Genomic DNA, 25,627 nt, shown 5'->3' with positions numbered 1-25,627 from the left:
ACAGAACTGTCTCAAAATGGTCTGCAAATCATTCCTGTTTTGTTTAAAACTTTTCACACAGACAGAGGAGGTTCAATAAAAGTGAATGATGCCACACAGCCACGAGAGGTTTTTCTATTTTGGACTCTTTTGCTCTCTGTCCCCACCAATGTCAGCACTATCAAGACAACTCGCTGTTGGTAAATGGCGCAAATTGGCGTGTCAAACTTCACCAAAGTTGAAGTCTATGTGAAACGATCGGGCAGATTAATTTTGCCTCCTCGAGGGAATGCTCTGATCGCAGTTTTGCAATAAACTGTTTTCGCCCCAAAATCTTAAATCCCAGTGTGTCCAGGCCATTTGTGCAAAAGTGAGTCTTTGACCCCATTTACACAAGGTAGTAACATGTGACATGTGTCTGGATAAGCTTTTGCAATTAAGTCGGGTTTTAGTACGTGTTCTCTATGTCAGATACAGTATGCCTGCACTGAGATCAGATCTCAACATGCTAATTAGGTTGGTGGAGCCCACAAACTTGTTAACTATCATGGAGCATCCCAGGTCAAGGAAAGCTGCGCTGCTGTATAGGATCTATTTGTTTTTCTTTGCTGAGGAAGGGGCATCTGTAGTTTTTGCCAGACTTGCTTTAGATGGCAGGAAGAGGGCAGGAAATGCCCGAATGTGTTAGGTGGATTGTCCTCTTAAAAAAGGGGCCAAACTGCAAATTCAGCTGGCTGAGATCAAATCACAATAGAGCTGGAACACCAATCCAATAATATTTTAATCTCAACATTGTCTGCCTGGATTTACACCCTGAATTTACATGTATTTCCTTATCCAGATCAGAGACTCAGATACAGGTTGCATGTTCATACCAGGTGTAAATTGGGTCTCTCTCTGTGCTTACAACTGTAACTCTTAATCCATGTCCAACTTTAACTTTTGACCACTTCATCCAAGCCACTTTAAAGAAAAGTGACAAACAGTTTTATTTTGGATATCACCACTATCGGAGCCAAAGGCCCAAGCCCTGCCAAACGGTTTCCCTGCTGAGATACAAATGGCAGAACAATGTCCCATATGCTCCACCTCACAAACAGCTTGTGTTTACCTGAATGTGGCCTTGAGGATCTGTCCGGAGGTGCTCTCTTTGGTGTGGTTGTTGTATCCGTAGAAAAGGTCTCCGAACACAGTCTGGTTAGCTGGGATATCCGCTGCTTCCCCACAGTCGATTCCCTCCGTGCAGGCCTCAGAAAGCGGCAGGCATGACCTCCCATCTGGACCACGCTTGTAGTCCTCGATGCACCTGGAGTAATACAAGCTTTAGTCATTTAATTGATTCATATATTTCCTTCCTTCCATCCTTCCATCCTGAGAACTTACTTTACTACTTACTATTCCTTAATTGTCACTAAATTAGCTTGTTTCTCTTTATTTGCTCTAGCATTTCCTGACTGCCTTTTACAGTAGTTTTTTAGGGTAAGAAATAAGTCTACAGAGAACAAAACAGAAAAGAGCATTAAGTTAATTAGGTGCTGGTTGTACTGCCAATTTTAAAACGGTTATAGCTGTCATTTAAATATTCAACCATATGACATGGAGCTGCTCTCTCGGTGAGTTCAACATGATAATGCAGGATCACATAGCAGATTAAAAGGATCAATAAGATGCAGCATCTGATCTGGAGTCAATTTTTGTTTGGGCTTGGCTTCTGTTCCAACTGGTCGACCGTAATGAGAGTGCTCCGACACTGAATGTCTTACTGTGTGTTGGTGGAAAATGAAAACGAATGAAAGCCATCAGTAGTTGGGCTTGTGCTTTCTTTTTCCCCTTTTATTTTTTTTTTCCCCTTTTTAAAACTTTGAGATAAGTTTTTAATGCATAGTTATTTAAGAGTGAAAGCCAAGCTGTGATGCTACACATTTAGAATATGTTTATCCCTTTTCTTCTAAATTATTATTTAAAAACGTACATTTTTTTGTAATCAAACAAAAGTTATGTTTACATTTTGTGTCACTCACCAGAATGCATGGTGTGTATCTTTGAGGTGTCATAGATGTGTTGAATGTTTTTCCTTCCTAATAAAACATTGCCAAGTCTGCATTGTTTACATGTTTACAGCTTCTTACCTGCTTTTGGTGGTTTATTGCATCACATCTTGGCACATTACAACCACCCGTTAATTAGTGGAATAATGTGAAACCATTGGCTGCAGTGTGGATTGCATCACTCGTGTGTGTGTGTGTGTGTTTGCTAACAAAACAGGGGAACAGCATATCTTTGCAGATATGTTAACACAAAGTTCGCCTGAACGTGTAATTACGTCCGTATCCAAACTGAATACTTGAAAGAGTGCGATTTTCAAATGGCAAGTGCTGCAATTTTAATTACAAATTACAGTTGCGCTTTACAGGCTGTGACAAGTGATACTTTAATATAGCAAGCAATGCTTTCATTGACTACACCAAATTAACTCGACTGCAGTTCATGAACTCATCACCAACTGGCGAAATCGATAAAGGAAATTCCTTGATGTCTGTTGCCCAGTCTCACCAGACGGCATCTGTGCTATTTTTTTTTTCTTTTTCTGAAATCAAAAACGAAACATTGCGCGGTTAAATTCTAATGACTGAAAAAATAAGGACATGAATGGTTTTCTGCATCATCAGTCTAGGTGATAAACTCACCTCAGTTTCAGACAGGTAGCTAGCCCGTAGCTCGACAGCTGTGGAGTGTAAATACCAGACAGCTGCTGAACAGAGTTTTCTGGATCTCACTTTTAAGCAAATCATGAGATTGTTTTATGCTCACCACCCTAAAAAGTCCCTAATCAGGACCTCCAGGATGCGGAGCCCCAAAGCCCCTTGTCTATGAAGCAGTCTGTGAAACTGAAGTAACGTTAGCTCAAGCAGCTGCTGTGTTGAGCTTTCTGCAGTGTCATTAGGTGTTGTCAGTTTGATCTCGAACACTGTTGGACGTTTGTCATTATTACAATTAGTACACTATTATGCAGCATTTATCAATAAATATAACACCAGTTTTGAATGATTACATTTTAATATTATATAATATCCTGCTAAATTTGGGCTAAATTGAACATTTTTTTCTAAAGAAAATTAGACAAGTTTATGTAAAGTTGAACCCTGCAGGATATCAATAACAACCAGCTGCATTATTCTATTTGATCCTATTCATGAAGGAGAAACATAGACACATGTTTGATAATGTTGGGTTCAAACTTATCTTGTTTAATACTATGTAGACCACACGTACCGTTAGTTTGAATTTGAGAAAATTGCAGTTTAAACCACAACTGCAATGTTGATCAGAACGCTCTTTTTCCTCATATCGTTCAGTCCCAACACTAAGCATTAATTACCATTCCTATGTGATACACATGGAATATATAAAAATGCTTAAAAGCAGACTTGTAGGAATATTGATTTATGTCATGTGACTGAATGTTATTCCAAGATATCGGGTACAACATTTTTGCTGGGTTCAAAATATGCACAACTCAGTTCAACACTGCAGTTCAACACTGAAGAATCAGCTAAATCAGCGAACCTCTCAAGTCTCCTTCATACTGATGATATGAAATGAACCAAAGGCAGATGAAGCAGAGAGAGAAAAATTGAAGATGTGGGGGTTAAAGAGCGAAAGATAATCTGTCAAGGATTTACACTGAGGGAAGCTCTCTCCTGGATGCCAAATGTCGCAAAGCTAATGCAAGTCTCCGGTGGGAAGAGTGGAGGATTAGCCACATCTTCACTATGGAAAGTGACAACAACAAAATGTTGCAGTTGAGAATTAAATTAAACAGCAGTTTGTATCAACTGTTTATGCAAATTTCCCATGACATACTGTGCCTGCAACATGTTTAATGTAAAGATTACAGAAAAACAGCGTCTTGTTGTATTCAATTAGAAAACTGCTGTTTACAGGGTCTGGTGGTGTTGATGGTTTTCACAGTGGAGATAATGAAAAATAATTGTCCAATTTTTTCACTTCTTGTACGACTTAAAGTGGATCTTGGCAGATTTCCACATAGTGCACAGTCGTACATGCTGGTGATAACGACACTGTATGGATATTTAGCAGCAAAAAATATGAACAGCTCTCACCCTTCGGATCACATTTAGACTAAAGCTCTGCATACCCACAGATGCATTTTCAGTTATCCAAGCTTACTAAACCTCTGCTAAGATTGAATTTAGGTGGCACTATGATGGAATTTATGTGAGACCACCAGATTTCTGTGATAACAGGTGTACCATAAGGAACAGGAGGCTGAGGAAGATGTCAATCAATCTGTAACGGTCTATACTGTCCTGAGAGGAAGTCTAACCAGGTAACACGAGTGAAAACACCTGTGGGGCTGAACCATGGCTGTGTATTTGCTTTAGATTATGGAGGATGAGACAGGTCTCCATGTACTTATTCTAACCACAACCTAATGATGGCTGCCTCATTTTCAGGGTCCCGGTAGAGACCTTTTTCTCGCCACACATTGCAACTCATCGTAGCAGAAAAAGCACAGGTGTGACTGGTAACAGTAACCGTGGCTTTGTTCCATTTAAGTGTTCAAGCAGGCAAAGCCAGTGAGCCAGCATGCACAATACCAGGCCTCCTGAAACCAGCAACCTAAAATGGAATGTGCCCACAATTAATGTTATTACTTCCAACTGTTTTTGTCCTGCTATGACACGTCAAAATGTGAAATGCTGTGAAAAAGGTCTATGTATGGTAATATTTTATACATGTTTACATGACAACTAAGACAAGAGTTATGCTTTACATATTTATTCACAAGACTAGTACTAATATGTCGTGTTACACATTTATTTTATCAGGTAAAAATTTCAACAAGTTCAAAAGTTTTTGCTCATTATTAAGTCTTATGACATCTGTGTATGTCTAAAAACTGAACTACGAAGGAACCAGAAATCCCCAGAATATATTGCGACAAATATAATCATGTTATAAACCCCTTAATAAACAGTGTATGATGGAATGTCGATGGAAGTAACCAAGTCTTCATTACTGCAGTGGCATCTTACTTGACATCTTTCATAATAATGTCTATACTGTCTGTATATGTATATAAAGAAATACTGTATGTCCAAAGGAGATCCGTAACTGCTGCAAATTGGAATGGAGTCACCAAAATGTTGGTGAAACAGCTATATGACCAGGAAAGATCTAGCCCAGTTTGCAGATGCCTTTACATTGGATTTTACCTTTACTAGCAAACAAACTAAACTTAAAAACTGCACCAAGAAGTCTTAGAGTTTATTATATCTCCATTAAGTACACATGCTCCATATGAAACAACTCTCGTAAGGATTCCTTGTCACAAAAAAGGAAAATTTTACTTTAATCCACTTTATAATTTCATTTGTTTATATATTTTTTTAATTATATATTTCACCTGCTTACAATGAAAAATATTGATTGCAAAATTATTGGTTTATAACTTAAGTGCGACTAGAGCGAACTTAATATACAGTCCTTTAACATGCATCCTGTGAAAGTCAGGCAAACGTAGTTAATTTAATGATATATATTTTCCCAAATCTTATGACATAACCAATACCAGCCTAGAGTTTTAAAAGTGAATAGCATACATATCCCTGTCTTCTTTCAGTGGTTGAGACTGCTGATTGTGTTCAGTTTGTCTGTGACACCGCAGTAATAATGTCAGCCAAACACAACAGTGACATCTTTCAGCTTGGAATCTGAAGAATGAGTTTGAAAAGCAGGTGACATCCATTGTCTGCAGTAAAATTACAAGAAAGACACAGAAAAAACATCCAGACATTGAGTACAGCAACAGTCTGAACATTGTAACAGCACTTATAATGCTAACAGTAAAAATAAAAAATAAAATAAATTTAAAAAATGCTGATATTTTTGCACAAGAGATGGTGGTTGAAACTTTCAGTCAGTATTTGTTTTTTTTAAACTTAAAATATTCCAAGTATTCAGTGTCACCAACAGGATTTTATACTTTTCAAGGCCTACTATGAAAAGACTGGAAATGTATTCAGGTGTCCTGGTACACAGTAAATAAACTTTAATTCAAGTTCTACTAACTTTTCATTTATCTGTCGCCATGGTGGAAGCTTCTTTCTATTCAAAAGTGGATAACTTTAATTAGGAAATATATCTTACAAACTCAGTAGCAGCCTGCTAATGGATATGAACTATCAGACTTTGGCAGCTGTAAAAGGTCATTATTTTACAACCAATCCTGGTCATGATCTATTTCTCCTCCACATCATCTAAGTCTGGGGACATCTGCAAGTTTGCTGCCCACACTGCAGAGCGAGTGACTCACTGTCAATTATCCTCCATGAAGGAGATACCTGATATAAAGAAATACAGCCAGCCACCCACAAACATTCACCTCTTCCAAAAAATTTCCTCTAAGATGTCATACATGTCAGTTACAGCCAAGAACACCAACCACTGCTGAATTTCTCCCTACTCTACCAACTCTCCTAAGGGTGTTTTCTCACTAATAGTCTGTTTGCTTTGTCCTAACCAGTATGACACTGATACTGTTTATTGGGCTAAATAGGCCAATTTTGGCTTGACTTTGCCGTACCCAAACAAAAGTATTGCATTAATTTCTATAGAATGTAGTGAGCAAAGAGAAAATCTACTTCCTCAGTATATGGCCCTCTATATTGAATCACAATGGTGGAAAAGAGCAGGAAGTGATTTCACCACAAATCTAGCACCGGATACTGGTAAAATCTGAATCCAAGCCTGAAAGGTTTGTGGTTTGTGCCTCGGGTTGTGGGCATTAAGGGGGGTGGGTATTAAGCTCTGTCATATTCATTCTTTTTTTCATTTTTTAACTTTACGCATTAAACTTGCCGATATTCCTTGAACCACTTGTCTTTAACAAATAGTCCAGTGTTAGAATGTCAATATTTACAAAAAGTGTTGTTTTTCAATCAAAATAAGTGTTCAGGTTGGTACAGACCCGGGGTGTGATGATGAGGGAACTGACATGCATGACAAAGCCATTTAGAACAATATCAGACGTTATGCGCTCTAAATGGCACAATGGTCAAGTTACTTCCAGTTAGCGGTCCAAAGCCACGACTCCAAAATGTGATGGATGCTCTAAAAGTCCTTAGTTTGTCTAGAAAGACAGACACTCTGGCTGAAAATGTCCCAAATCTACTCATGGTCTACCAAACCTGTCCAACGACGCTCAACTGCCAAATAGTTAAGTGGTGCATGCTTTGTGCAATAACCATATTGCAACAACCATGAGGAAGTGAATAGTGAGGTGATTAGTGATTACTGCGATGATTCATTTGGGTTTGGTAGGTTTCAGTCTATGAGAAGTTACAGCTGGCTGTGTTTAAGATGAGACATACAAAGATGTAATTCGCCTGCACTGAGAAATGTTGATGAATTTAAAAAAAAAAAAAAAAAAAAAAAAAAAGCATTTATCTGTCTATAAATGATTGTAAAAGTGTTTTCCTGTGCGTTTGTTATTTTGAATACTTATGCATATTAAAAATTATGCAGCAAAATGATTTTAATTTATGGCTTAATCTGCCCTATATAAGTGCTGGTGTGCTAGAAACCTGAGTTATGTAAGAGTGTTTGAAATGCGACTCGTGCATTTTAAGGGTTTTAAGGGATTCTTCAAGGGTCACTTGTCAGACTGACAGGAAGTACCATTCAAAAGCCTTAGCTACGCCGATCAGCCACAACATTAAAACAGGTAATTGGTTTTAATGTTGTGGTTGATCAGTGTCTATGGCACTGTGATATACACTGTTGCCTTGTATTCTTGGTCTGTTTTGTGTTCACGCTGATTTAATACAAATTAACTAAGCCATACACACCAACAGGTAACTCCATGTTTGGACAGTTTTGGCGACTGTCATCCTGTGTCATCGGAGCTACATAAACCCATGTGGTAAAATCAAATTCGGTCACTGACACCAGGTCAACAACACTTTAATATATGTAAATTTATGTTCTCTAGTTGCACAAAGAGGTCACAAAGAAGACTGAGATTACTATGACTTAATGAACTCCAAAAATACACAGAGTAGGATACAAGAACAGACTGCGCTTTCACCTGCTTTTGACTGTTAGATCAGCCATGGAAAATCCCAGCACTCACGTGCTGATGTGGTATAGGTACAGGTATAGTTTTGGAAAGCCTTTCCCTCCACACCTTTCCGACATTAGATAGGGGGTGTCTGCGTCAACCATTTTCTGTAACTTTCCGAAACGGACAACCCGACATTCACATCCACTTTGCTTATATTGGCCATCTGTGCCAATTTGGCATCCATCTGTAAGTTTGCTTTAATAAAATGGTAAAACTGTTCTTAAGTGTGTACTGAAGATGTGTAGGTTGTATTGCTGTATATATTGTGTATTCTTGGGTTATCTAGTGTTCTTTCCCCACTCTTTCTTCCAGTAAATATGACAACTTTTTGTCCTTGCAAGTGCGCATTTACACATCATCTTATTGCCCATAAATTTAAAATAATCAGTGTTCTGAAAACCAAACATAAGCAGGGAACCATTCCCACTTTTAATGTCAACTGCTGTAAGTACAGGGACATTTTCCCCATCAAAAGAAGATACATGCGTACTACATTTCATCAGATGACTTGTGAAATGTTTTGTTACTCACTTGATGCTTTTGCAATAGCCAATACATATTTCATAACCATCTATATTAAGAAGGGTAATGCTCTCTTTTACAATGTGCAGACAGTGGATATTCGGTGAATGATGAAAGGACTCAATAAGACAGGGGTATGAAATGAAATAATTATGAATTATTGGGGTGAATCTGTTCTTCCTTACCCACAGAACATCTGGATGTTGTAGAGTGTTGGGTCATCCTCTAGAGGGGCCAGCTGCTGGAGACACAGCTGCTCACATCCTCCATTGAAACCGTCAGAGCAGTCAATGCCGATGTGGTGGTCGTAGCACCCGGTCCCATCCTTCATAGGACTCAACCCTGGAGGGCACTGTGGGAGGAATAAGGGTTTAGATAACTAATTTAGCAATTACAGATTTTTGCGTCATTTAGGAACACTTTCTTAGAACTGCCTAATCAGTGAGAAACTGCCACATTAACACTACTTCCAGATGGGACAGGTAAACAGACCCGATAACATCTGTGCCACAGAATGCAAAATGACAGATTTCTGTTCCCATTAGTGCGACTCGTGTGAGCACTGAGCTTTGTGTGTAATGCAGCTTGCATTAGCTTAGCTGTTTCATGTAAAATTCACATATTATCAACCTACATAACAGCATGAGGCTGCATCACAAGGAGCAATACTACGGGTTTTAATCACTGGTAAATATGATAATCTATTAAATATTTAAGTAATTTATCAAGTAGCAAGGCTGATTTCAGCTTCTCCAATGTGAGGATTTGCTGCTTTTCTCTTCTGTAAGTGTAAATCTAATATGCTGGGGTCAGGCAAAACAAAATTCTGTGTGGGCAATCAATATGACAAATATGTTAGCTTCTGCCAGACTGCAGTAGTGCAATCTGATCAGAGAAAGCTGAACTCAGAACAATTATCAGCAGTGTTATAATATGTCTTTTTAGATTGTTATATTAGAATGTGTAGGAGGAGATCAGATGGGTCAGCACACAAGGGGATTTGTTATTAGCCACCAATGCACTATACTGGAAGAAATGCAGGGACGTCTCGGTGGAGTATTAAGGAATTGCCAGGCCAAGACAATCCCTCAAGGATTGTTTGATTTGTTTGTTTTGAACTGTGAAACTTCAACAGTGTGAGCCACTTATTCACCCATAAAATAAAACCCTAGCTGCCTACCTCAAAAAGTGCATCAAAAGACTCATTGCATTGGAGACACATAGTTCAGTTCTGTGATTAAGGGTGGGTAAAACCTGCTCCCCCAGACCAGAGAAGCAAACAAGCCCACAAGGGACAAACAGGAACATTCATGCATCACATTTCCAACCCACAGAGCAAAGCTCTCAGGTTGCATTATGCGTTGGGTCATGCATCATAATTTCTTTCTCATATCGCAACTTTAACAACAAGACAAAGTCTGCAGCCATGCTAATGGCCATGTGAGGATATACTCAGGCACAGCAGTGTTTCAGGCTAAATGCTATGTAAGCTAAGATAACTGAGCCAACCAAAGTGAGGTAACACTTTATCTTATTGGGAATGTGAATATTTGTATCAAATTCCGAAGATAATTCACTCAAAACCCCAAATGTCAACATAATGGTGGCACTAGAAGAAATGTTTGGGGGTCACCAAAGGTCATAGGAATCATTGTCTGGTCACCATGGATATTTGAACCATTTTTCATCACAATCCATCTAACAGTGGTTGAGATATTTCACCAGAAATGGTGAAATTATTTATAAGATTCATCCACTGAGGACCACACATGTTTGTACAAAATTCTATGGTAATCCAGCCAGTAGTTACCAAGGTAAATCAGTATAGACAAAAGTGATGGATTGACTGTTGATGGACCTTGTTACTTCCATCCCTTGAGCCACAGGGAAAAATTATGTTATTACTAGTCCGAGTACTGTCACATTGTTGTGTCTTAATGAAAGAAAAGTGCATTGCTCCTGCCCCTGTTTAACTCATTCAACATTCAGCCACGGTAGGTAAATTCTTGACTGCACAATCAATTCTTGGTTTACACAGTGGGAGTTTCAAAGTTTTGCCTTGTATACAATACAAAGCAAAAGACCTATTGCATAGCAGTCCCACTTAATTATTTAATGCAGCACAGGGAATGACAAGAACAGTGATGAAATGGCAGACAACCAGAAACCTTTTTAAAGGGATTCTTGTTCTGTTGAGGGAGATGAGGCAATACTTCGGGTTTAAATTTACATTTGCATACAATCCAGAGAGCACTGTCTTCATATTTGAAGAGTAAAATGAAATCCTTTAGTTTTGAAATGTGTGAAACAGCAATGGGTGTCATTGATAAACTTTCAGAAATTAATAAAAAGACTCTAAATTATTAAGTTTTTACAGAACCATGGACAATTTCTTAATTAAAATGCACTCTGTGCTGGGGGAATGTACAAAAGAGGTGTGAGACCTGACTTCACCCCAGTTCCCTCCTTCTACAGTCTTGTTCAATGTTTCCCAAGCATTTTTTCAGAGACCTGTCAAGTCAAATTCACATTATGTTTGCTGTCAGCTATTACTTCAAAGGAAACTTTGATGGAGTGCATTTTAACAAGGCACCACTATCTTCAGAACAGCGACTAGGCAGTTGCTTTCCTCTAAGCACTGACAGATCAGCAACTACTTATTTTATTATTTAGGCTTAGTGTATTCATCAGCAAGTCCAGGTGGCTCATTTGGTTAATAAACTTCCCTTGCTTGGTGTGGATTCCAGTCTAGTTAACAACTTTTGTGGAAGTACAGTATACCTTTATTTATTTATTTATTTATTTACTTACTTATTTTATTATGCTACTAAAAGAATTTAAAAAAACTAAAATATATAAAATATCACTGCATTTTACAATTTAACTTCTTGATTTCAATGGAAACAACTTGTAAAAAATGCCGAAATCTTGATTTATTAAAATGTGTCAGAACTTGTTTGTTATGTACATATCTCATGAAGAGCTGGTACAAGCTAAACTGAGTCTGTTAAAGCCCAGTATTTATCCTGTATTATTCATACATACAGAGCTTAGCGATAGTTATGGCAGAGCATTGAATTCTTATTAACTGATCAGCATCAGTTGCTTAAGTCATGAACTGCCAACTCATTAACTTTGTGTGGTTTTGCTGAATAGTAGTGTCCAGTCATACTCATGCAGGCATTCGCACCAGCCTTTACCTGTCACTTTTTACTATTACTCTGCTGATACACTCATCCAATCACCGTTTTTATTGCAGCTCCCTCCACCACCCTAAACTCTTGTGTCCCTAGTTTCTGTTATTGTTTATTTGCCTAAATTTAAATGTTTGTGTGTGTTTATTGAGGTGGGTTTATGCATACATACACTCAAGCATTTTATCAGCAAGAAGTGTTTATTCATGCAATTATCTAATCAGCCAATCGTGTGACAGCGGTGCAATGCATGACATCATGCAGATACAGGTAAGGAGCTTCAGTTAATGTTCACATCAAACAATAGAATCAGGAAAAATGTGACCTCAACGACTTTGACAGTGGCAGGACTGTTGGTACCAGATGGGATAGATGAGTTGGTATTTTCAAGTACAACAGTCTCTAGAATTTACTCAGAATGGTGTGCGAAAAACAAAAAACATCCAGTACGCGGCCGTTCTCCAAATGGAAAAGCCATTTTGATGAGAGGTCAGAACAGAATGACCAGACTAGTAGGAGCTGACATAAAGGCAATGGTAACTCAGATAACCACTGTTTACAACTGTGGTGAGCAGAAAAGCATCTCAGAATGCACAACACGAGACATGAGACTGATGAGCTACAAAAGCAGAAGACCACGTCAGGTTTCACTACTGACAGCCAAGAACAGAAATCTGAGGCTGAGGCTTGTGGGCACATGCTCACCAAAACCGGACAGTTGAAGTCTGGAAAAATGTTGTCTGGACTGATGAATCTAAATTTCTGCTGACACCTGCAGAACAGCAGCATGAATCCATGGACCCAACCTGCCTCGTGTCAACAGTCCAGGCTGGTGGTGGAGGTGTAATAATGTGGGGAACATTTTCTTGGCACCCTTTGGTCCCCTTAATACCAATCAAGCATGGTTTGAATGCCACAACCTGTCTAAGTGTTGCTGCTGTCCCCGTGCATCCCTTCATGGCCACAATTTACCTTCTTCTAATGGCTACTTCCACATCATGTCACAAAGCAAAAGTCGTCTCAAACTGGTTTCATGAACATGACAATGAGTTCAGTGGCCTCCCCAGTCACCAGATCTGAATCCAACAGAACACCTTTGAGACGTGGTAGAACAGGAGACTGGCAGCATGAATGTGCAGCTGACAAATGTCAAAATGGACCAGAATCTTAAAGTAAAGATTCCAACATCTGGTGAAATCTATGCCATGAAGTACTGAGGCTATTTTGAGAGCAAAGGGAGGCCCCACCCAGTATTAATATGGTGTTCCTAATAAAGTGAGAGTGTGTACATACACTTGTATGCAAAGGTATGGGCCCCCCTGGAAAAATTACATATTTTGTTGATTTTTAATTGAAGAGAAGTAAACCCCTGTAGCAAAAACACATCAAAATTGCCTTTTTGTTAATTCACTGCTACTGTTAAGGAAAAAAAAGACAAAAACACATTTGTGGCATGTGCAAAAATTTGGGCACCCTACTGAGTTGGTACCACAGCTTGCAAAAATGTTTTTGTAGCCACTGTCTTTTTATTCTTGATCTAGGAATTTTCATCCACTCTTCCTTGCAGAATCCTCAGGTCTGTGGTATATTTAGGCTGTCTTATATGCACAGCATTTTTAGGATCTACCAACAGATTTTCAATTATATATTCAAGTCAGGGGACTGTGAGGGGCATTCTAAAAGCTTCACCTTTTGTTGCTTGAAGTAGCTCATGGTTGACTTTGAGGTTTGCTTAGCTTCATTGCCCTTTTGCAGAAGCCAGACTCTTTTCACTTTCACTTTCTTGACTGACTGAACAACTTAACAGTTGTCAGAATGTTCTTTTTATTCAAATGCTGCTTTTTCATTCCTGTCTCCAAACACACCTTTGGTGATTGTGGTTTGTGATTGAAGTGCTTAAATTTAATTTAGTTTCCAAAACAACTCTGGCAGATGTTGCTTTGCATACATCAGACATTGAATTTTGTGATGACATAGCAGGTAAGGTTCCCTTAAGGACCCTGTTTGTTCATCAATGCTGCCCAGTGGAAATGTGCACCACCATTCCTGCGTCAGCTCAACCTCCCTGCAGGTTCTTTGCAGTCATGTGGGGGTTCTGCTTTCCCTTTCTGTCCAGGAGATGTGGAGTTTTATCTAAAAGTTTTCTTGGTCCTGTAGATCTAGTCTTGACTTTAGTCCACAGTTCACCTTAACTGACATTTCTTACTGACATTTCAGACAGTGGAAATTTCAAGAATTGCTTTGATCTCTTTTTGTATCTTCCCCTGCTTGTAGGCATCAGTTGGCTTCATTTTAGATCTCCAGTCAGTTGCTTAGAGGAGCCCAAGGTTGTTGAGCGTTAGCACAAGGTTTGAAGAATCAGAGAATTTATCAGGGCTTGGAAATGTCATCAGCAATTCCTATTGAAGTTCTTGACCTGCATTACAAGTCCTAAAGAGTTATTTAAGGTCTAACAACTGAAGGTCTGAGTGTTTTACAAATAGAAGGGTGTCCAAATTTTTGCACAAGCCACTTCTTTTCACTTCAAAGTCAACAAGCATGTAAAGTTGAATGACCTGTTGTAGTGTACTGCACAAATGCGATACCATCTGCTGGGTGGATGAACTGATGGGGGATGACAGAAGCGGGAGTTACCTGTTGATTATTTAAAGTATCTCAATGTTAAAATTAAATCCTAAACAGGGAATCCACATAGTAGTTTACTTTTTTTGGCTCTTATCTTATAAATGGAATGTGTTTGAACACAGAAACTCTTTTGAGAGGCTTAACTCAGAACTAAACTATGGTTGCGACTCATTACCTTAAAGGGTCTGCTCATTCCCCTCACTTGGGTCTTACCTTATAAGAGATACTAGGAGAAGATGCAAGGAGAGAGGATTTGAGGAAACATGTTTGGAGAAATGAGACATCCTGTCCTCCTAGCCATCATCTGAAATGATATCAGTTTCTGATGACAATGGGAAAGCCATTGCCATACTGCCAGCACAGCAATGCAGTGATGTCCTCCAACATGACAAAAGGGAATGTGAAATCTCTCTTCACATTTACCCTTAAACATGGTTAACAAGAATCTAGGCTTTATTTATTTGTAAATATTTCTGTTGCATTTATTGGTGTTCTGTGAGTAAATTCACTATGTAATTAGCTAGGTTATGAGTATGTATCATAATATGTAGAAATATTCTTAATAGCATATATGCTTTAGGGAAAGTGGAATTAAGTAACCATCTAAAGTCAAAATATTCTTTCTACCTCACATACAGAGATTTTCAACCTGATAGAATCTGATATTTAATTAAAATGTTTTTACTGCTGTAGAAAACAGACTCTTCCTCTCTCTGATCATCTATGACACTTTAAAGAGAAAATCCCAAAAACTGAAACGAAAACCCTCTGATAAATGCCGAAAGTTGTTTTTTGCTTCCTTTATTAATAAGGCCTACAAAATAAATTAAATCTATTAAAATCTAAACTTGGTTATCTGTCACGGTACAAAACTGCAGTGATTAGATCGGGCCGATCAGCTGCAGTATCCAGCACTACAGGTTTCTCCTAAAGGGGTGTGTTGGTTTGATAAAAAAGACTTCTACGACAGATGGTCTCTTGTATCCTCACTCAAAGCCACCTCCAGGCAGTCTCCTCACTCCAGTATACTTGCTCCTCCAAACAGTACAACAAGTGCTCCCACCTCAACAACCATACATGTCATTTTTTCCCCACCCTTGAATATGACCAATAGGAGCGTACCAGCAGCAAGTGCAGCGGACCTTCATTGTCATGGTAACAATAATAAACATGCCGTTAAAGTTGTGGAACAGTCATGGATAAAACAAACAACTTAATGAGAGACCTATGGGTTTGTTTTTCTGTGTGTGTGTGTGTGTGTGTGCGTGTGTGTTGATGTTTCAAGCTATACATTATATTGATCTATGGATGGCAGAGTTTAGAAAGAAAGGGCAAAGCATGGAATGCCTTGCCAATAGATAACTTATGCTAGTGATATAGCTTATCCACTGTAGTATGTGCGTGTTTGTTTGTAGCTAACAGCTCTGGTAAAGGCAACAAGGAAGAAACCCCATACAGTTTAAAACAAGGGGACCATTCAGCACCAAGAAAGCAGTCCAAGCAGCAAACAAATTCCAATGGCAAAGGATGGGCAAAGACAATTATGAGTAGCAAATTAGTTGGCAAGGTAACATGGATGGGAACAGATTACTTACAGGCAGAACTGGGGAGTAATGGCTCAGTAGCTCTGACAAGTAAGCAACATAGATGACCTGGTAAGATGGGCTACAGAGCAGGTATATATACTAGGGGAGTAAATGAGGAAATGAGGAGCAGGTGTACAGGTGGGTGTGGTGATCAGGTGACTGGAAAAGGCAGGAACACACTGAGGACATCAGGAGGAAAGATGGAGAAGGAGAGGGTCTGGAGAAGTCAATGAAGGGCCACAGGGAAACAGAGGTTGAGAAGCTGAAAGGGGACAGAACAGAGGCAGGGCAGGTGTCCCCTTGACATTTTTAGTTGGGTCGCTATGCATTAACCTGCATCAATAGGGTAAATGAGACTTTCTATGTGTTTTGAGGAAATGAAAATAAGAAATACCACTTTTCTCATTGATTGTTGAGTTTTGGCAGCTTCCAGCCAACCTGACAGTGACAAACAGTATGCATGTAGTGACAAATTGGTACTTTGCAGACTGAGAAGTAGGAGACACCAAACTACAATATATTCACAATGGCTCAGTGGGTTTTGGATTCTCATTTTATAACAGTTTGTAAAACAACTCAAATACATGATAAGAAACATAATTATTAAAGTAGTTCTGCATTACAAGGTAAATGCGTAAGGTAAACTCCAGTCCACTACTAGACCTTCTCATAGTTTATCATAGACCCCAAGTAAGACCCATTTAAAGTTGGTTTATGATGTAATTCATGTCTTTTTTTTTTTAATCTTTAAGGTGTGTGACTGACAGTATACTGTTCTTAAATTGTTGTATTTATAGTCCACTTATAACTATTTAAAAAAAAAAAAAAAATGTGCTAAGAGTACTGGCAGAGAATTTATCTAATGTATAACTGCTTCAGTGTATCTACCGCATAAAGACCTCCTGACCAGTTAAATATGTAGTAGTACAGGCACATAATGGGGCCACATGTTGAATGAGTGGTCCCTGATCTTGCTCCCTAGATAAATTGATATTGATTTTGTCACCCTGCAAGGGACCATTCTGACAAATGATGTATTACCTGTAATGCAAAGAGCACATGAAACATTGAATCTGTGGTGCAGAGTCTTTAAATCATCGGAACTGTAATCAATGGATGTGTGGACATGTCGTGCAGGCTGAGAGGAATTTGTATTGATGGGTTGCTGCACTAAAGCTTGCCAACAACAGATAGCTCTGGTTACTGACTGCCATAATAGGTTTCCGACATGCCGGAATAGCGATAACTCGGGGCAATTTTCCAGCTGTCCGAAGGATAATTATCATTAAGAGTATGTGCCAGCTAAAGTCTTTGTCTGTGGACCGTTATCACTTGAGATTTCCACAAATCTCGTCTATAATCCGGGATAAATCATTAATAATCCTCCGTATAAAACCACTCCCCAATTGAAGTCCCCAAATCCTTGAAAATTTATCTGATTAAAAACTTCTCTTGGTTTTTTTGTTTGGAACGAGTCTATGGCCATGAAAGGTGGGATACTTTTAATGACTCAGCATAAGAGGCATAATAAGGAAATAATCCTTATTAAAAGTTCTTGATGAAAGTATTGTAGGGCTTAGGTGAAGAAAGCAAGTGTAAGTGCTTTCTAAAATTTATTCTAGGTGATTTATTCACACAAAAGTATAGGATATTAATATTTATTCAATCATTTTATATATTGCAGTCTTCTCTAAAATTATATGATACCCATATGAAATTTTTTAGCAAAAAATAATTAGCTCTCACTTCGATTTTGATGTCTAACACCCTTTTACAACATTTGAAAAGGTTGAGAACCTCCCTATAGACTTCACTATGACTCAATTCATCCAGGTTAAGAAAAATATGAACTTTTAAATTCTGCTGACATTTCACACTATTCTACATTATTTAGAGTTCAAAAGCTCTGTGGGCTCTAAGAAGCAGAGGCAAATTTAAATACAACTTATATAAATAAAGCTGCATAAAGTGTCCAGTAATGAGGGTTCAATTGTGGCACATATCAGTATCATTTTAAACTGACAAGCTTCTATATCGTTGTTTGCTGCAGGTCAAAGTGTTATGTAGCACCATTCAAAAGGCTTTGAATGATTGCTGCAGAGACACCTGAAAGACACAGGTACACAGTCTGTCACCAGCAGAGACCTCCGTAGGGCTGAATTGTGAACTTTACAACCCTCAATCTCAGGTCAGACATTCATATTATAAAGCCTTTGAGCAACTGACAATGTTCTCAAAGATAAGATGGTAAAAGCATAGCCATTTTCCACCGGTGAATCAGGTATTTTAGTAAGCCCAAGGTTTAGGGAAGTGGGCTCAGGACCAAAGCAGTTTAGTGCCTTAACACATATCCCTTACTAGATTCAACAAAGAATTACAAAAGTTTTAATGAAAATGGATGACCATTGATCAGTATGTCCTAGTCAACCTCATTACAATTTGCAGTGAAAAGCGCTAGAACTGAGCCAATGACAACATACTCAGGAATCCTGTGTGAAATTCTTTACACCGAGGTGTGTACACACACATATGTGTATATATATATATATATCTATATACAGCATATAGATATATAAATATACACCACACAGACAGACACACACTAACATATACAAATACATATGTGTGTTTGTGTGTGGGTGTGGCTGATCATGTTATATCTGCAACTAACTGCACAGGGCATATTTCTTCTCCAAATGATAAACAGATCACTATGTAATGACCATTCACTGACACTAACAAAAGCGTATTTAAAGACAAAGCAATGACCATTTATCTTAGACCATTTCATAACTGGACAGTGAGTGAGAGTGCTGCCTGTCCCGCTGGAGAAGAGGCGAGAGGATAGCAGTACCAAGCCTGCTCTGGAAAAACGCTTGAACCACCATGCCTTTTAATCCTGTTTCTTAATGGAGATGAATTCCTGCTGTGCTTTTGAGGCTTAAGGGAATCGGTACTGTTCCACTGCCAAACAGCAACAAATCCCTGCAACAGCAGCTGGATAAGCTATGCACTTTTCAAATTTGTCTGATAGTCACATCAGTGGATAAGTGCAGTGATTGAGGACTTAAACAGCACGGCAATGCATTCATAGGAAAGTATTAATCATTCTTCAAAGGTTCGTAATGAAGAAATTCCAAGGTCGTAATTCATTTAACTGTCTTTTGAAACTTTATCAAATCACTCTTACTGTTCTTTGTTTGGTACACTTTTATATATATATATATATATATATATATATATATATATATTTACCTTGGTGTCCCTGTCTGTGTAGATAATATGCCACAGTAATATACAGATATTGATGGACTCAAAAGTGGTTTTTGGTGGCAAGTAAATAAGAAACATATAGTATTCGACATGTTTAATTTTTTTTTGGAACATTTACACCCAGAATCAATAGAGTTGCGAAGTGGGAGGGGCCACTGGTTCCACAGTGTTTTTCCCAATTCTGTATTCCAATATCAATTTTTTCTTTAAACAGAATACTTAATGTTACTTAAAAAGACAAGACACAAGACTCTCCGGGATTTAACGACCCTATTGGTTTATGTTATGGTCACCAGTTCAGTTATTTCAATTCCATTTCTGAAAAAAATCATGTCTCATCTGTCATTTTGGCATGGCAGACAGGTCTAAATACTACAATACTCATGAGCTTCGGAAGCCATTGCTAAGGAGAAGAAGCCAATCAGAGGCACAAATCGGAACAGCAGGAAATTAATAACACCTTGTCTTGAATTTACTAACAAAATGCAGCGCTATAGCTTCTGAATTCTATCAAAACTGACAGAATTTAAAAGTGAACTACTTTTCAGCTGCAGATTGTGTTTCCAGTTTTCTCTGCAGCATACATTGATCAGCCACAACCTCAAAACTGGTAACCAGTTATAATGTTGTGACTGATAGGTATAATCTTTAGCTCATGTGACTCAATTTTTAAACTCAGCGATTGGTTTTTTCTTGCTTAAATGCTCTATTGGAGTCATAGTTAGTTTCTCGCCCAAAAAATGTATGTATACAAGCTTGTACCTTCGAACCTTTATCAAAGAACCAGATATTTTGTAAAGTAGTTGTTAATCATTTCGACTGCTGATTGAAAGAGAGAGTTTAAGGCTGATCCAAGCTGTAAAGGTGCTCCAATCGTGACTCACATAACATTTTCTATGGGAATAGTTATGTGATTTTTACTTCCGGCCCCAGGAACACCCAATATAGCTCCTCCCGTTTCACAAGTCTACAGTATATATGATGCTACTATAAATTCCAGACTTTATCTTGGGTGATGCGCTGCACACAAACAAAATATTTCAGAACTGACATTCAAAGCTTCCTTCTTTGGAAGTCATTTCAAAGCATGGGCAGCATTTTAAACTGGCTTTATACTCCTTCCAAACTGCTTGTTGGATGGTCGGATAGCCTCATAAACCCCCGTCCCCTGACACCTTTCTGACATCAGATTAGGAGGGTGTGTGTGCGGGCATTAGTGTCACTTTACAAAACCGACGATCCGACATTCACACCCACTTCCCGCTGTGATTGCCTGTGTGGAGTTGAGAAAGGAACCGAGGATAGTACTTCTCTCTTTAGCTCTCTTTCTTTCATTTGTTACTCAACTACTTTTGGCACTTTTCATGTCATCCACTAAGTGCAACACTATGAATGCCAGGGGTGTGTGTCTGAAAATTTTATCCCCTCTTTTTTTAAACAATATCATGTCTCACCCCTCCCTATAATGGCTGGATTTTCACTCCAGAACGGAAAAACTACCAACACTTTTGATTCCTGGCCTGGTTGGACAACGCGTCTTACATTCTGTTTCTGAGAGACCAAAAACTAGTCCTTAGTCTTGTAAGATTATATCTGCAAAACACCAGCACCAAGCTCAGCATGTCATTATGATAACACCAAGGATCTAGTTATTTTCTTCACAGTATGCAATGCATTGTATTTTACCATCCAATGAATTTGTGTTGACATCTCTGTTGGCCGTGTATTGTACATGTGCAGTGAAAAGGTCATTTAAAAAGTAGCTTTAGGGTTTTAACTGTATCATAGAGCCTCATTATGTTTCCATGGCTGTGTCTGTGAGACTTTGACTGTTTGTGTTGTAGTTATATTTCATTTAGAGACCATCCATGCTGGAAAAATGACAGCATTGGTTAATTGTCCAAATGCCTGAAGTGACATCTGTTCACAGAGACCTGTCAACGACCTCTTGGGGATGTGTGAATAATGAATGTTTTCTCTCAGAATAAAAAGGGAAGCAGCATAACGCTGCTAAGGCCTAAGTAAGCTTCAAGTTTTCTTGGTCACAATTTGTGTTACTGTCTGACCACGCCTAAAGGCAAGACGGAAAATTTCCCATACCTGTTCTTAATAGCCACACTTGAAGGTGAGGCGAGAAGCTACCATCAGAGCCTTCTCCTCCTGCTTTCCTGATCTGATTACTGTGTATTTTGTATATCTTTGTAGTTTCGAAATGCTGAATCGTACAAATGGGGGTAAAAGCGTCCACTTTCAGACAGTTTCTATTTGAAGACATTCATTGAGTTGCACTCAGTTGTACACACAAAACTTGATGGCCAATCACTGGGTAAAGTGGGCATGGTGGTCTGTCCGTTTTAGAAAGTTACAAAATTGTTGGGTATGGTCCCTCCCTCATTCTGTCATCTGAAAGGAGGCACAGGTGTTTCCAAATGGGCAAACTCAAAAGTAGAGTCAAAAGCCTGCCATCATAGTCAGCCCTCTAAATGCTTAAATATGGCAATAATGACGCACATGTTCTGGCAGTGTTTTCTGCATGGCATTCATAGTGTAGTACTAATGTTTGACTTGGACATGACGTGACATGGGAGACTGCTGTCTACACCCCATTTTCTTGCCAATGGTCGACATTGGTTTCTTTGCTCATATCGCTCGTTGAGAAAGGCAGTGACAAATGACGTATAGTGTTCTTTAGTTTGGAGGTTGTTCAATTATATAGCAAAACTGATTATTAAAATGTGAAAATTCAGAAGCACAAATATTCTCAGTATATTTCCTATAGGGGAAATTGATGTGATCATGCAATATTTGTTTCATGGTATCAAAACTGTGACCAAAAAATAGTATGTTGCTTTAACCTAAAAGGCTTTACTTTGTTTTGTACATTTATCTATTTATTACAAGAGGATTGTTGAGTTTTCAGAAAGCTGTATTTTGGTTTATGGCTGAGTGTAGTATTTCTCCTAGGATACTCTTGTATAACAATGTATATTAGGGCCATGTATAACTTTCATGTTGCAGTGAAACAGCTTGTTATAGGTCTATGCATATCATCAAGAGGTATATTGACTGATCCATCAAACAGAGAACTGGGACGACATATTTTTTGGAAACTTAAAAGCTTTCTCCACACTGCAGAGAGAGAAGCCCACAGGAGCATCTGTGTCAAGTTCACAGAGAAACTTATCTATTCAGACGAGGTCTGTTAAAGAAAATCACATTCTGTGATTTCAACATATTCCAACATTTCAACTTTCCTTTCATGTTTCTTAATAGAGAAAGTTGTCTTCAGAGAGTTTTCCACAGGCCAGTGTGATGAGATAAGCAGTGTTTGCCAAAGGTCAGCTTATCCCATAGCACTTGGCTTTTCAATCTGGTCTCCTGTGTGGTGATGTTGTGGTGAGTAAGTTAAGTGCAGAAAAAACTTGGACATTTAGTAACCCCCCTCACCTCCTTCACAGTGAAGTACAAAAGCACAACAGGGATGGGGTTCCAGGTCAAATGGACACATTGCAAATAAAGACATTTCTTAAAGAGAAAGACCATATTCTCTGACCCTGGGTTTTTTCATTCACTGACTGCTGGAGCTAATAGTGTACTGTCAGTATCACTAAATCTGGCACTTTTCATCTAAAACTTTAATGATCTAACAGTCTCTATTGAACTACCTTCAGTTGCTACCCACAAAGTATTTCAAGAAATTGAGGTTATTTACTAAACTTTGTGGACTCAGAGAGAGTTCTCACTTGGTAAATTAGTGGTAAAAACTTTCTTTGCAAACTTGAAAAGAACCTTGTTATTGTGAGCTGAATTCCTAAAAAAAGGAAGTCATATATTATTTTTAAAAACACAAGCATTATTTATAGCGTGTGGCAAGTGCTTGTTGAAGTCTGAGGTTAAGTTTGAGGTTTCTTAATCTAATGAGATGGTGTAGCTTGTTTTGTTTTTTTTGCCTGTTTCCAGACACCCTTTTTTTCTATAAGGAGCCAGATTTTTCAACAGGATTATCAAGTCAAGATCAAATACAGGTCAGGGATTGCTGCACTAAACATGTAACAGCACTGGTGAGGACTAACAAACACGCAACGGAGTCTCACAGCTGCTCACTGCGTAATTCAGGCAACAACTGTAAATGTGCTGATTTTCTGATAATTTTATTGTTTTAAATGGCTAACAGTTGTGTCTTCTGTCAGTTCCACCATTTTAAAGTTTACTAAATGATTGATGTAAAGGCTATTTTCAGTTCAGTTTGGAAAAGGAAGCTTTAACCTTGTTAAATTTAATATTAAGGACATGTTTAATTGAGTACCTCCACTGCAGGATTTTCCATCAGTTTGCTATAGTTCATTAATGTTTCTGAAAATACACGTGACTGCTGTAAAAATACCACAACTGCTTGTCAAATTCCACTTCAAGTCCTCAATTTATTGTAGTATACTGGGGCATGGAAGTTGGAGTCAGGGTTCCTACACATTTTCCATTTCAAAATTCCATACTTTTCCAGGCTCAAATTTCAAGACTTCTTGGTAGATTTTTCAGACCATTTTTGACATCTGAGTACAAACAACTGGATGTTTATTATATAAAAAAAAATGTTTTAAAAAATCCAACTGTTAACACGTATGTTACAGTCTGACTATTTATCCTATTATGTTGCCAAATATTGCCAGAGGATTGTACCTTTAGCCCCTACAGTAACATAAAGTATGTTCATGTACAATTCAACAGGGAACTAGAAAAAAGAACTAAAGTCCACTGACTTACTTGCTTAATAGGCTATTACATGGCTATTACATGGATTAAAACATAAAACATACTCGTAAACACTGTTTAACAAATAACTATAAATAAAATCAATAATAATGAGTAGTCGTACATTAAAAGAATGCCTTTTGAGGCCTTAATATGCATAAGAACAAAACATAATATCATCAGTCACGAAAAGTTTAACACTCTCCCATTTACCTGCTTTTTTTATCCTCAAACTCGACTTGCTCTCTGAAAATACAAAGTGCTGTGTGAACCACTGTGAAATGTATGTTGCTCTAAAACTTTCTTCTCCTCATCTTGAGTTGGCCCATCTCGTCCTGTAACACCATCCAATTCTGTGTTTATTGTGTACGCCCCCTCTTGGTACCTCTGTCCCTCTCCCTCCCTGGTATCTCTGTCTTGCCCAGCCAGCTGACTATAGTAGTTCTTTGGTCATCTCTACATAAGCTATTTATTTTTAAAATTCGGAAACTTCATATTTTAGAAAACAGAATATGGGCAATACTCTGTGACCACAAATATTTTTCCATACTTTCTTTTCTTTTTTCCATACTTATCCAGACCTGGAAATTATTAAAATCAGAATCAATACATTTCCATACTTTTCCATAATGCATAGGAACCCTGGGGAGTAAAGCAGTGATGTCAGAGGTTCTTCGATAAAAAAAATGTTGGATGCTATTTCAAGCATTTATATACATTTATACACATTATGATGAAATTTCAAAATTATGGAAGTTTAACGAAAAATTTTGAAATGCTTGATTATAAATATAAATATTGTAAATTACTGTATTATTAATATGCTAACCCTAAAGTCATGCTTAGTTTCTGTGTTTGGGTCTTATACTTCATGAAAAATAATGTATTTCCATTGTTACTACAAAGGGCAATGCTTTGCTTCCTTCTATTATTAATATTCCAGTCTTGGATCCTTTTAGAAGAGTATTAACTGTAAATAAAAACAGATTGAACAATTCTTCTTTTTACCCCAAAAAACTTTTTTTCAGACAGCAACCTCCAACAAAGGTTAGGTAGGGTAGCTCTAACAATGTGTGATCATTATCAATCACTTCTTTACAAATCACACACTAGCCAGATTTCCATCTAAATTTAGTGCAAATATCAACTGAATTATCTAGAAAATCTGCAAAATTGTAAATTAATGTGTGTTTCAATCCGCTACCGCTAAGCAAATACCAGCATTCTGAGTTGGTTCATCAGGATGAACAGCCGGTGGCCATAATTCTCCAGCTGAAAGCCATTAAATCATTACAGGAGAAGAAGGTGCACTGTGATGATGAGGCATGTCACAGTCTCCTTATCACTCCACACAGATCTGATGTATTAATATGCTGCTATTTTTTGTCTTTTAGTTGAGTGGGGGCTTGAGTGGATGTTTCCATCACACGTTTCATGTATGTTATGATTTATTAATTGTTATGATATTATTTATTGCACTTTGTCACATTTTGCTTCTATCGATACACCAGCTTTTCCTCCTCACTCAGGCGTAAAAACTTTTTTGCTGT

At 38.1% G+C, this 25,627-nt stretch overlaps 1 protein-coding gene across 1 annotated transcript in view; it reads right to left on the bottom strand.

The window, feature by feature from the left end:
- The window catches only part of astn1 (astrotactin 1), a 409,363-nt gene that overhangs the window by 215,731 nt on the left and 168,005 nt on the right, over positions 1-25,627 (bottom strand). The window contains exons 13-14 of the mRNA XM_040142993.1: positions 8,836-9,002; positions 1,091-1,285 (exon numbers count right to left, since the gene is read on the bottom strand). Of these exons, the coding sequence (XP_039998927.1) occupies positions 1,091-1,285; positions 8,836-9,002 (362 nt within the window). The remainder of the gene's footprint in view (positions 1-1,090; positions 1,286-8,835; positions 9,003-25,627) is intronic.

The sequence above is a fragment of the Xiphias gladius genome, chromosome 14 (genome assembly GCF_016859285.1).
Source record: "Xiphias gladius isolate SHS-SW01 ecotype Sanya breed wild chromosome 14, ASM1685928v1, whole genome shotgun sequence".
Lineage (NCBI taxonomy): Eukaryota > Metazoa > Chordata > Actinopteri > Istiophoriformes > Xiphiidae > Xiphias > Xiphias gladius.
Note: the sequence above shows the minus strand (reverse complement) of the source record. Positions and strands in the feature narration are given on the sequence as shown.